At 38.0% G+C, this 13,391-nt stretch overlaps 2 protein-coding genes across 4 annotated transcripts in view; both read right to left on the bottom strand.

The window, feature by feature from the left end:
* Positions 1-4,622, bottom strand: part of EOGT (EGF domain specific O-linked N-acetylglucosamine transferase) — a 34,445-nt gene extending 29,823 nt beyond the window's left edge. The window contains exons 1-4 of one of the 2 annotated variants that reach the window (XM_014836082.3): positions 4,452-4,622; positions 3,433-3,636; positions 2,734-2,789; positions 866-1,089 (exon numbers count right to left, since the gene is read on the bottom strand). In XM_014836082.3, coding sequence (XP_014691568.1) covers positions 866-1,075 — 210 coding nt within the window. In that variant the 5' untranslated portion in view covers positions 1,076-1,089; positions 2,734-2,789; positions 3,433-3,636; positions 4,452-4,622. Of the gene's footprint in view, positions 1-865; positions 1,090-2,733; positions 2,790-3,432; positions 3,637-3,800; positions 4,084-4,451 lie in introns of those variants that run through there. The other variant, XM_044754612.2, reaches the window with a different exon arrangement.
* Positions 4,623-10,138: 5,516 nt separating this feature from the next.
* Positions 10,139-13,391, bottom strand: part of TMF1 (TATA element modulatory factor 1) — a 28,849-nt gene continuing 25,596 nt past the window's right edge. For both annotated transcript variants that reach the window (XM_014836086.3, XM_070492260.1), the window contains exons 16-17: positions 12,658-12,783; positions 10,139-11,922 (exon numbers count right to left, since the gene is read on the bottom strand). In XM_014836086.3, coding sequence (XP_014691572.2) covers positions 11,779-11,922; positions 12,658-12,783 — 270 coding nt within the window. In that variant the 3' untranslated portion in view covers positions 10,139-11,778. The remainder of the gene's footprint in view (positions 11,923-12,657; positions 12,784-13,391) is intronic.

Here is a 13,391-nt window from a genome sequence, read left to right as displayed (position 1 = left end):
ACCAAAGACCACTTGAATTGGAATTTCTGGAAGTAGCTAATGCCTTTCTCAGTAGGCAAACTGATTCTAAAATCAGTCCCTAAAGAGTCAGATAAAATGGAATTTCTATCACCAAAAGAATCTTGGCTAAATTGAAGGGATCAGGAACTTTACTCATCAATCAAGATCAGCAGAGACCCCACAAGACAGTGACAGCTCTGCGGCCCTTGGAGGACACAGCAGCTGCTGTTGGCCAGTGAGGTTAGAGGGCCCTTCAGCAAGGCCCAGGAGCAGCACTGGTCTGTTCCCAGGTCTGCTTCTCCATATGCTTCCTGTGCCAGCACCATGGGAAAGGAAGTGTCACACAATGCCTGGCTTTGATCTCTAAGGCCTCCCTAGACGTCTTAACAGGCTCCAATTTGAGGCCGTTCCAACAACTCCAAAACAGAAGGAAGGCCACAGGAACAGTCTTAATCACAGGGAGACAGAGGCGGAGGTGTTGTTACTGAAATTAAGTGCTAAGAGACCCTCTTCAGTGCCGTTTAAGAAAGAAGAGGTGTGACATTCTTTAGTTACCTTTAACTAGATATTCTTTTCTGTATAAAATCTAATTTTCTTCATTTACAGAGTATACAGATAATATTGGCCGCCTATTTATTTTACTAGTGATTTAGATTTTAAATGTCACTCTTGTGAGTGGGACATAATTTGAAGCAAAGTTTAGTCACTTAGAAGCGTTAGATGAAATACAATGATTGACTCACGGTTACAACCAACAGATCAAATTCTATTTCCAGGTTCAAGTCACAGAACAGAACTAGTAAGCCAGCCTAAATGGCACCCTTTTAAAAATAAACAAATATTATTTCTTCAAATAATAACTTACCTTATAAGGACAGTGCGAGTCTTTCTTACAGACCGTGGCAATATGCCCATTATTGTGCAGAAAGAAGGGAATGTGCTCTTCGGGCAGGCGGATGCTGGCATAGTTAAACAGAGGTTCACCTGGAATGCCATCAGCCTCGGGGGAAGCCTCAGCTTGGCCACTCAGTGGGATGTCATGAAGTAATACTCCAAAGACAAGCAGCATTAACATAGCAACCTCCAAACCTAGAGATCAAATTGAAAACATCTTCGTTAAGACAGAGCCTTTAAAAGTCAAAGGGTTCAAGGGCCAAGTATAATAGCAACAAATTTTGTTGCATCACCGAGTAATGTTCCTTTATTTAACCAATATTTATTGTGCATGTGTTATAAGCCAGGCACTGTGTTGGGAACCAGGTATACAGGGGTGAACCAAACAAGAAACCCCTGCTCTCATGGAGCTTATAACCTAGTGCAAGAGACATAAAAGAAACAATCAAATAAATAGACAACTTCAGATGATGACAAGAGCCGTGAATCAAATAAATCAGGGGCTGCCAAACTTTTTCTGGAAAGGGCCAGGCAGCAAATATTTTTGGCTTTTCAGGCCACACCGTCTCTGTGGCAACAACTCAACAGTGCCTTTGTCAGGAAAGAAGCCACAGCCTCTGCTAAAGGAATGGGGTGGCTGTGTTCTAAAAAACTAAATGGGAGGAGAGCCTTGAAATGACCCAGTTTGCTGACACCTGAATTAAAGTAAGGTAATATGATAGACAATATAGTATGGTGGTTAAGAATATGGACCTTAAAGCTAGACTCCTTAGGTTTGAATACAGCTGCAGCTTCCTAAGCTGTATGACCTTGAGAAAGTCATTTAACCTTGCTGTGCCTTCGCTTTTCCATCTGTAAAATGGGAATCATAATAAACCTTCCTCATAAGCCTGTTGTGAGTTAAATATTGATAAAGTGTTTAGATGTACCTGGCACATTAAATGCTATGTAAGTATATATTAAATAAATGTTTAAAGCTATGTGGGATGGGGTGGCGGTTGGGGTTGCTAAATAATAACATTTGAGCTGAGACTTGAATGATAAGGAGTGGGGAAAACATGCCAGGGAGAGAGAAGACGTGCGATGGCTCGGAGCAAGTGCGTATCTGCTGAATAAAAACTAATAATCACAATCAGTCTGTGAGTGTAAACTATGTGCTAGATACTCTTCAAAGAACCAGCGATGATGCAGTGAACGTGCAGTTGAGAACTAAACTGTGCCTTTGTGAAGCTTACATTCTGGTGGGTATAATAACAACCTATGATAATAATAACTAAGACTTAGAAAACTCCAAAAGTGAAACCCAGGCAGTGTGCCTCAGAGACGGTGCCCTTAAATTCCCCCCGTCCTGCCTTAGTCTTGTGAAAGGAGATAACGGCCATGGCTGTTACTGCATTTCTAACTCACTCCACAAGGATTAAATCTTAGACAGGATTTCTCCTATAGATAGCAGAAAATAATCATGCCTTTCTGGATTCACCTTAGTGCTATCTTTGCTCTATTCAAAAAAAAGAAAAAAAGTGCTCCCTCCCCTGGCTGACAGAACCATATTACACATTCGCTGTCACTGGGGCAAACTGGAAAACCCAGCTTTCAAAATCAGTCTTCATTGACTATGGGCCATGACAACGCGGCCTTTAGAAATAGACTGCTAGAGTGGTAAATATAGTTACTCTTCTTTTAGGTGGCTCTGAAGAATATATTATCTGTTGTAAAGGTGATCCAAATTAATATTTTTAGTTAGGACTTTAAGCCAACAGTGAGCTGATAGCAATTTTACAAAACTTAAAAATACATATTAATAGTAACAGTGACGCTCCTTAGACTGAAAATACTTACCTCTTTAATCCTCAGAACCACCCAGAAGCTGTCGTGAGGCTTCAGGCATTTACAACCTGTCAGAAATGAAACATATTACCTTAAAAGGATGCTACAGTAGACTAACATCCAGGTGATATTTTGAACTAAAGGAACTATTAAGGGAGAAAATAATTTAATGAGATAACATGTAAGCAGGGGGCCTGGCATTTAGCGAGATCACTCCTACGCAGAAGGCGAAGCACGTGCTCATCTTTGCCTTAATGAATACTATACTGCTAAAAGTTACAGGACCACCCACAACGTGGTCACTTAGACTAGATTCCAAGGGTGAGCAGGAAGGAGACGGTCCTCTTTATACAAGCATCAGCGGTATGGCCAACCCGACACTTCGCAGGTAAAGCATTCCCCGGAGCCAACGACTTGCCCTGAGCCCACTGTAGCAAACCTGCTCAACGAATCCCAGGGCTCCCTGGGCCTCACTCCTACCTGAGCCTGAAGGTTCTCCAGGCAGGAACTCTCCTTTGCTCATCCTTCCCAGTTATAAAGTCATTACTATGATCCAGCCCTAACCTCTGGTTATCCAAGTCTATTGTCCGCGACTGAGCTCTAGCCAGAACCAAACCCAGCGATCCATGGAGAAGGAGTAACGCTTAGGTCGTGGGAAAAAGCTAAAGACTGAGATCAGAAACTTGGCTTTTGCGGAGGGCAAGTACGCACTTGCATAAGCTAGGTGGAGGTGGCTGCTGGTGCACGAAAGCACAGCCCCGGGGCGGGCAGAAAGCCTTTCCCGGGCTGAGTCCTCTCGCTAGGCCCCGCAGGGATGGGTGGGTGCTCTTCTCCAGCGGCGGAACTACTTTTTCTTTCAGCTCCAAACAGCGGGCTCCCTCCACGTCTGTATTCCTTGACTGGATTTCCACAGGCCTACAAAGAGGGAAGGAGAAAGGGGAGAGCCTGAAGATGATGAGAGGTGAAAGCCCGAGGCTGATAGGGACCACAGCGCGTGAGACGGGGCAATGCTCTGCGACAGAGCTTGGAAAGTTTAAAGGCAGTGGACAGACGAAAAGTCAAACGCATCTGAGACTCACAACGGCTCGTAAACGGCTGGCCCCCACGAGTGCGTAGGTCTCAAGCTCAGGACAAGGCAGGGGGTGAGAAAGGGCTGGGTTGCCCCAGACGCCGAGGTGGAGTCACCAGCCATCTGCTAAAACGTCAGTCCGGGACCAGGGCGCCAGGGCAAGGGGCGCGCGCCCCTGTGCAGCCACGATGCCGTGTGGGGGTCTCCAGCCCAGGCGCCGCCGGGGCTGCTTCGGGGGTGCAGAGATCCTCGGCGACCGCTCGCCACCCGGCCCCGCACCCCGCCCCAGGTCCCCGCCGCGCCTGTGGGGAGAGCGGCTCCGCCCCGGCCTGGGAAACCGGTCAATGGGGCGCCGGCCGGGAACCGGCATCCTGCCCTGCGCCCGGCGGGCTCCCGGGAGCCCTGCGCGCCGCTGCAGCCCGGTGGAGGAGCCGAGCGCCCGGGGCCCGGGAGTGCCAGGGCCGGCTTCCCGACGCCCTCCTCCCCGGCCCGCAGGCGACGGGAAGGCGCTGGAGGATCCTGGAGAGACTACAGCCCGCCGGGGAGCCGCGCCGGGAGCGGGCAGAGCGCCTCCCGCGCGCCCGGGCGGGAAGGCGCGCCGAGTGCAGACCCGGCGGGAAGGCGCGGGCGAAGGCTCCGCGGATCGCCCGGCGAGTCCCACCTGGAGCCGGGGGAGCCGGGGCTACCGAGGAACAGCAGATGGCTTCGCTCGGGAGAAGAGTCGTCATAACCGGCTCCTGCCGCTCACCGGAAACCTCCGGCGCCGGCGCCGGGCCAGGGGGCGCCAGGGAGCAGCCGGGCCACCTTGGCCAGCCTGCGCGGGGAGGCGGGCCCGAGCCCCGCGAGGGGGCGGTCCCGGCGGGAGCCGGGCGACACCGGGCTGGGTAGGGACTCCGCGTGCGGGGCGGGACGCGGGGCCCGCAGGGAGGGGGCTGGGAGGGCCCTGTGCTTCTCCCTGGGCTCTGCCGCCAAGGTCACTGTCAGAACCTGGGAGCCGGCCACCTAAGCAGAGCTAGACAGATGGTGCAGATTCTCTGGAGTCCTCGCACATTGTATAGTAGTATCCTGGCTCTCTCCTTACCGTGCTCTCCCGAAACTCACCAAGTTCGAATGCTACCCTGTGGAGTTTGATTTTTATCGTTTTATTATTTTATGATTATTTGAATTATAATTGCTTATTTTTATTTTCTCAGGATTATTTGAACGCGTATCTCCCACACTGTCTTCTACTCTTGGCACCGTTGGTCCTGCTGTGCTGTCTAGTACAGAGCACAGTCGAGTTGATCATTAAATATTGATTCAACTTGAACTGGTTAAAGGAAGGTCGATACCATCAAAATAAATTTATGCTCAGACATATAAAGTCACCAGATTAAGTAGCATGATCATAAGGAAACACAACGTTTGCTTCCAAAGGCTTACATGCTTTTTAAATAATAATTCTTAAGATACTGTTAGGAGAACTGTTACAAGTTCCAGAGGTAACCTGCTAAATTAAGAATATTATCTAGATTTTTTTTGCGAATAATAACAAAAACCACATACAGTATTTAACATATGCCAAGCATTATTCTAAAGTACTTTACAGTCCTAACTTACTCTTTATGTAAAAGATTTTGCCTCTAAGGCAAGCAAGTACTGCTCTGTTATTGCATACTTTGCCCACCCCCTACCAATAAGGACAGTAATTTTTTAAAGTGCGTTATCAGCTTACTTGCCACCATCCTATTTTTGTCACGCACAGGAAATGTAGCTTTCCTGTTAATTCAAAATGAATGGTGGTCATTTAACATAAATTTTTAAACAAACTGGTTTGCCACTGAGTGGTGTGCAGTAAAGATATACATATAGTACATAAATATATATATATATATATATTTTAAGCCTAATACATGAGAAAGGCTCCTAAAAATAGGTTAGTCTTATTGCAAGGACATACAAGCCAATTAAATTGGTGTGACATGCACATGGTGCTATTTTAAATGGCTACATATTAACTTATGGTCATTCAGACTCAGAGGAAACAAGATAAGGGGCTTTAAGAACATGAGATTTGGTTCTCTTATACTGCCAACAGCCATTCTCAACACAGAATTCCCCCCCAAATATAAATCAATGTTAAAACTTAATTTTAAATTTTCTTCAAATTGACATTACAGTAAACTCGAAAGTCTACTAATAGGAGACTACTTGAATTGACGATGGTATATCCACACAATTTAGAACAATGCAGGTGTAAAAAAGAATTGAGAAATATCTCTATACACCACAGGATGTATCACTGAGTGGAAAAAGCACAGTGAAAAAGGATATGTAATATGCTATCATTTATTTAGGAAAGGAGATATGTATATAGTTGTTTATGCGCTCCACTTTGGCAGCCCAGGGTTCACTGGTTCAGATCCCAGATGCAGAGCTACACAGCACTTATCAGGCCATGCTGTGGCGGGCATCCCACATATAAAATAGAGGAAGATGGGCACAGATGTTAGCTCAGGGCCCATCTTCCTCAAAAAAAAAAAAAAAAAAGCCAAGAAACGATAAACGCTGTAGCAAGAAGCACCCCCTGTGCCCAGATTATGATCTCTGCAAACCATTTCCCATTAAAAGGAACACAAGCTCCACAGAAAAATGGATAATCTTAGATATGGGGCAAGAAATGTACAGGGAGAACCTGAAAGATCTTACATGAGGAAGCAGGGAAGCAATCAAAGGTGATGAGGGTTATAGCAAAAGGACTCAGAAGCGGGTAGGGAATGAGTACAAAGGGTTAAGGGGAGCACTTATATGGTGATGGACAAACAATAATGTACAACTGAAATTTCACAATATTCTAAACTATTATGACATCAATTGGAAAAAAATCGCCACCAAAGGAAAAAGAAAAAAGACTCAGGGACCAATTTGAAAGGCTGCCTCTGGCCAAAGACAGGATAATTTAAAGCATCAATAAAGGTAACTGTAATGGATTGAGGACAAATATATTTAAATATCATATTCAAGAAGATCCAACCAACCAACCAAATACACGAGCCCAAACCCTTATGTTCATCTCTCATGACAGAAAGGAACCGACTCTTACTGTGAAAACTAGTAAATAAAGGAAAAGAATCAAGTGTATTTATCCTGTCTTTCCTCTATGAATTAGGATGCAAGTAACCAAATAGTTGATGAGGTAAAGTTACTTTTTACAGAAACAGTCCATACTTAAATATGATAATCAAACCGTATGTCTGAAATTTGCTTCACAATAGTCAGTGTAGGTTGGGAGGAAGCACAAGTGAGTTATGAATGAAACAAAGTAGACCAAGTGTGGAACACTATTAAAGAACATCTGTTAATGAGTATATGGGGATTCATATTCTGTTCTCTTTTGTGCACGTTCGAAATTTTGTATAGTCATAATTTTTACATTGCATTCCAAGTTTGTTAAATGTGTTTTAAGTTTGTTGCTCATACACTGCCATTTTGGATAGCCCACAAAGAACGTTAGAAAAATACTGAACTATCAGCAGACGGTAGTTTATTGGTTCTCTGATACATGCAACTGCTTAAATATAATTCAAAGGTACTGAAGTTTTAAGCAAATAAATTTTACTAAAGTTGATTTTATGCTACAGTTGATCTATGTGAGTATGATTTTACAGAAAAGCAGTAAGAGAAGCACCACCATATAGTTAATGGTTCAGAGCATGGACTCTGGAGCCAAACTCCATCAATCAGAATTCCAGCTTTGCCACTTACTTGCCCTACGACATTGAGCAAGTTACTTAACCTTTCTTCATTTTAAAAATGGAGATGATGGTATCAACTTTAACAGGCTGATTTGGAGATAAAGTGCAATTCTGTTTCCAAAATTCTTGGGACCATTTGTGTTCCTGAATTTTTTTTTATAGAATAGGGTATGCACACCATTCATTACCTAACACCCTCCTTGTACCCTGGGTCAGCATCCCATAATCTCACCCAGTATTTCTGTAGCAAAAAGTTTGAGTACTCTCACTAAGTAAGATAAAGTCTGTAAATAGCCATGTCAGTGCAGGTCAGGCTTTACCACTAAAGCAGATGTGACAGCAAACTTATAAAAAAGCTATTTGGTTTTCAGAGCTTTCTAGATTTCAGAAGAGTAGATAAGAGATTATGATCCTATAAAAATGATTTCCTTACACAGTAACAAAATAAGCAATGTGTTTCCTACTACCAATATGACCACAGATTTTTGAGGAACATGTATTTTTAAAAATTAAGATAGTAATTTCAAAAGAGGGGCTGGCCTCGTGGCCAAGTGGTTAACTTCGTGTGCTCCACAGCGGCGGCCCAGGGGTTTCGCCGGTTTGGATCCTGGGCGCAGACATGGTGCCGCTCATCAGGCCATACTGAGGTGGCGTCCCACATGCCACAACTGGAGGGACCCACTACCAAGAATATACAACTATGTACTGGGGGGCTTTGGGTAGAAAAATGAAAAAAAAAAATAAAATCTTTAAAGAATAAAAAAATAAAATCTGTAATTTCAAAAGAAACAAATGGGCATGGCATTGTATACAACAGATAGGAACATCTCCATCTACCAGGCTCTGCCCACCACTACCTGTAAAAGCAAGAAGACAGTTTCATATTTAGCAAGCAGAAAAACCTCTCATTACTGTCTTGCTTAATATTGCAGATTCTAAAATTAAATTTAGCTTACTTGGGAATGGGGCAATATGAAGAATAAACACTGGACAGCACTAAGAGTAAATTCTCTTCATCACAATTGTGGGTTACTGAAGCATTTTGGTTTTGTTTTGAGAAAAAGTATTTAAGTATTAAGAAGAAAGTTATTTAATTTTCATTCCATCTTCTTCAACGATCCTGACGTGCAAAAAAGTAAAATGGATATGTGTAAGGCAATAGCTTAAAAGTACTTTAAAGGATCAAAGTTGCAGAGTTCAATAGTACAAGCAATATGAACTCAAGAATAGAGGTAACCTTTTATCTGTTATTTGAATAGAAATATAGGCTTTTAGAAGAATATCTTGATACTATTTAAGATTTTTAAAAGATACAAATCATCCTGTAATTACAGTTAGTTACAGTAAGTAAATTCTTAAAAACATATCTTCATTAGGAAAACTATGCTTAACACTAATACTACTCAATAATATAACTCAGAAAATTGGGGCTTATCCTCATTTTCTTAAAATATGAATTCTAAAGTTAAACAAGTTATATTATCTTCATAAAACAATACTACCTTCATTCATTGGTATTGACCACTCTAAACTGTTAAAAATGAAATACATTATTACTATTTTAAAATCTTTATTCAAATCAGATCCATGCTTATTATTTACATTATCTTTCATTTAGAATTAAAATATTATAATATCAATCTGTAGTTTAAATCATACTTTTAGTCTTTTACAAAATATGAAATTAAAGCTGTTATAGTTTAAAACTGAATAGAATAGGGGAAATTAGATTTTTTAGAAATTGAAAATGAAAAATTATGATATACTAGGACATAAAAGTATATATACTCAATAACTAGTAGTAAAACAAGATAAAATATCTACAGTTATTTTCTCTTTTTTCTTGTGGCTATTTTCTAAATACTATAAATCATATACTTTTAATAAGCACTTGAATAAAACTTTCAATTAATAAATCAAATGCCAATTTAGGAATCATGAGAAAAAAATTTTCCTCAACATTCTTTTCACTTATTTAACTACAAAAACTCATGTTTCCCTAGGTCAGAAATTATTCATATTTAGAATATCTTAAAGCACAATATAGACACATTTGATACATTCCCATATGCTAAACATCATACAACTGGAAGTTCTCAAAAAAAGAGGCAAAGGAAAAGAAGGAAATAGTAGTCTCAATTTAGCTTCCTAAGAGTTGGAACAACACCTATAGTCTGTGCTTAATTGCCACATATAAAACAACAATATTCACACCTCTTTTACTTTTATATTCTTAAAATTGTTATGATTTGTAGTATTTTCCTGTTTTCTTTCAAGAATGGAAACATCTAACTGCAAACAATTTTCTTATGCATTAAAATACAAATATTATCTTACTAGAATTTGGATAGAGGAGTTTTAATGACAGAGCAAAATACAGCAAACAATATTCAATAGGTACTCTGCTACTTGGAGTTTTTCAAAGAAACTGATTCAGTACACCTTCTCAATATAAATATAAATGTATTGAGAGATCTAAGTGTATAATAATCATACTAAGATCAATATATGATTATTAATTTGAGAATAAAGAATAACATGGTAATATACAGCCTGAGACTTAAATAGCTGCTTGTCATTTTTAAATTAAATAAATTGAAAACACTTTAAAATCTTAAGTTGAATTGATTTTATTAATGTTGATAAGGATTAAGAGAAGAGAATGTTTAGTATTAGTAAATTGAAAGGTATATGAGTTTTATTTCAATCTTTTCTCCACAATTGAAGGCTTTTTTTCCCTCACTAATGTATATTTTAAAAGAAAAATTTCATAATTCCTAAACCTCTAGTTTTCTGATTCTGTATATTTTTTATTGCTATCAGTCTTGTCATTCCCTGTCAGCCCCTGAATATTAAGAAAAAAAAATCAAGATGACAAAAAGTTATTACATTGCTTTTTACCACTAAAATACAGAAAATTAGTTTTATGAACCTGGCTCACATTGAAAGAATATTTATTAATGCTACAAATCAGAGATCCAATGACAGAAATACTGTCTGAAATACAAAAAGAACAAAAATGAGGTCACTTGAATTGCCCTGAAAAGCATTCCAAATTCATTAACATGGCTTACTTACAGCAATATTTCAAAGTTCTAGTGTTTAAAATTTAACTAAATTTATTTGGAAGAAAAGGCAGCCAAATGACTTTCAGTAATAAAATGTATCAAAATATTTCACAAGTCTAAAACACAGCCCGGTTAACTTTTGAACAAACATTTGGAAGAAGGCATAGCTATTTTTTTCAAGTTATTCCACACTATTTTTGTGTTTAAAGGTTCAAGAAAAAAATAAAATGATCAACTACACAGAATTGCAAAATGCCAAATTTAAATTAACTCTATACTTTCTCTATTTTGTTATGGATATTCTGTAATAGCAAACATTCATTTTTAAATATAAAGCCAAAAATAAGGCTTTACAAAATGTGAACAATTTTTAGAGAAAATCATATTAATAATTTTATTACTTTTGACTCATTTTATAAGGTAGTAAAACAATACCTCTTCAAAATCACTTAAGTGTTAGTGATACCATCACAAAATTGTTTTTAAGTCAACTTTTTCCACCATCCAATTATGCCTTCATAACTTTGAATAGCTACAGCTTTCGAGATAGTACCAAAATTTGTGGAATCTGGGGGAAATAAGTTTTCAGATCACAAAAATTTTAAAGTTTAAATTATTCATCTTTTAAACTTCAGACAATGTCAGTGTGACTTCTACTTTAAAAGAAAAAAATTAGTTCAAACTGTAATAACTGCAGGTTTAATAATTTTTTTACTTGATCCCTTAATGTCCATTTTCATGAGTAGTAATTAGAGATTTAATTGTGGAAGATTTCAAAGTTTCAATATGTTAATATCACTCTTTAAATGTTTTCGATATATACAAACACATACAAATTATAGATACAATTAGTTATATATCTACAATACATATATGAACATCATTCTCCTTCCCTAACCATATTGATATGAGGATAAAGTAATAAATCTCTGTGCTATTTAAGGCAAAAAAAAAGAAGGATGCTTTAAAAAATAAATCTTTAAAGAATAGTCTCAAAAATAAAGTTCAAATATTGCACAAAATAATTTAACTTCAAATATTACTATATACTATAAAACAATTTTTTTTCAATTTTTGAACTCTACAGTAAATTCCACTTTCTAATTCTATAAAAGAATTTATTGGAAGTCTGCATTTAGATATTAAATGTTTACATTCAGTTTGATAGGAATGTCATTTTCAGAAGTTAACTGAGCCTTTGTCTTAAAAGTTCATCTATTTGAGTCTTATACATATTTTTTACATCTTCAAGATCTAATCGAAGTTCTTCTGCCTCTTCTGCTTTTTCTCCATACATCTGCAGAATAGTGTTGTATCTTTGATCCAAATCCTACAAAAGATATTTGTTACAATTTTTTAGATAACTATACAGAACATCTTTAATTATTTATTTCATAAATGAGTCACCAGTAAACACACGACAATCTAAATAAAAGTATATAGTCATATCTTATAAAAATTAAACTCATAATCCAGTCTTTTGGAATAAATAGCAAGTAAAAGAATTAAAAACAAAAACAGCTGCTATCAATCTTACTATATTTCTCCACTAAATCTACAATTCTCCCCATATTTAATCTATCTTTTCTCCCATTAATTTAAGTACATTAGACCAAATTTCAGTATTTTTGGTTCATTGTGGTTTAAGTACTACCTGGCATTTACCCCAGAGGAAAAGCCAAAAGAAAATATATTCTCATTTATGGCTTAGCAGTGACTCATAATACCAAACTTGCCAATTGTGATGATACATACAACATAAATGAAAAAAATACTACTAAAGTTATGCAAAGTGCAGATTATAAATGAGCCTTGGCCAAATAAAATCTAGTTATTTTCCTATACTGGGACTAAACATGATTGTGAAAAACATTTTGAATGTGTAATGTCACAGGCAAGATAAAAGATTTACCTTTAAAGTTCTTTACTCAAACATTAATACTCTTTAATTTTCAAAGAAATCATTAAAATATACACATGTGCATTTTATATAAACTAAAAATATGAGATTTAATGTAACTGGATTAAAATTCTTTAGACTCATCCTTAAGTGAAGAATACTTACTCTCAGCTGAGTTCGAAGTTTGGGTATCTCCTTCACTTTCTCTTCAAGTTCATCATTTTGATTTGTTAATTTAACTAGCTCTTCAGCCATTATTGAGCGAGTTTTTTCTAGATTGCTGATTTCTAGCTGAGAAACATAACCAGAGAGTAATTTAAGTCAAAATATATCTTGTTTAATATTCCCACTAATATAAACATAATGTATTATTTTTGAAGAAATAGATATGTCAACATATAAAGTAAAATGAAATAGTGACCAAAAAAAGTTCCAGTTTTCCTCAGAGGTATACCATTCAAAGGTTTACTACATAAGAGATAAAGAATAAAGAAAATCCAATCATCTGTTTGAAATACCCAACCTTCTATTTTTCTCTAATTTTGGAAACAGCATAAACTTCAGTTATTCTAAATTACTACAAAAACTCAGAGAAATAAAAACATACTTTAATGTAGCCCCAACTGTGTAGGTCAGATCGATAGAATCTATCGTCACTACCAGAAAGTTAATTTGGGGCCTCAAGTATAGCATACTGGGCTACACAAACATAACAGATACTAAGATTATTCTGATCTATTTTTTTCCCATTCAAGGATGTCTTCTTTAATAGAGTAATGTTTTCAACTAACAAAAATCATATAATGGGAATAGAAGAAGAAAGTTTTACCTCTGAGTGTATCAACTTTAACACTGAAAATAGGTAAAAATGCTTTAACATTTCTGTTTTAAGTTTTTAA

The sequence above is a fragment of the Equus asinus genome, chromosome 21 (assembly GCF_041296235.1).
Source record: "Equus asinus isolate D_3611 breed Donkey chromosome 21, EquAss-T2T_v2, whole genome shotgun sequence".
NCBI lineage: Eukaryota > Metazoa > Chordata > Mammalia > Perissodactyla > Equidae > Equus > Equus asinus.
Note: the sequence above shows the minus strand (reverse complement) of the source record. Positions and strands in the feature narration are given on the sequence as shown.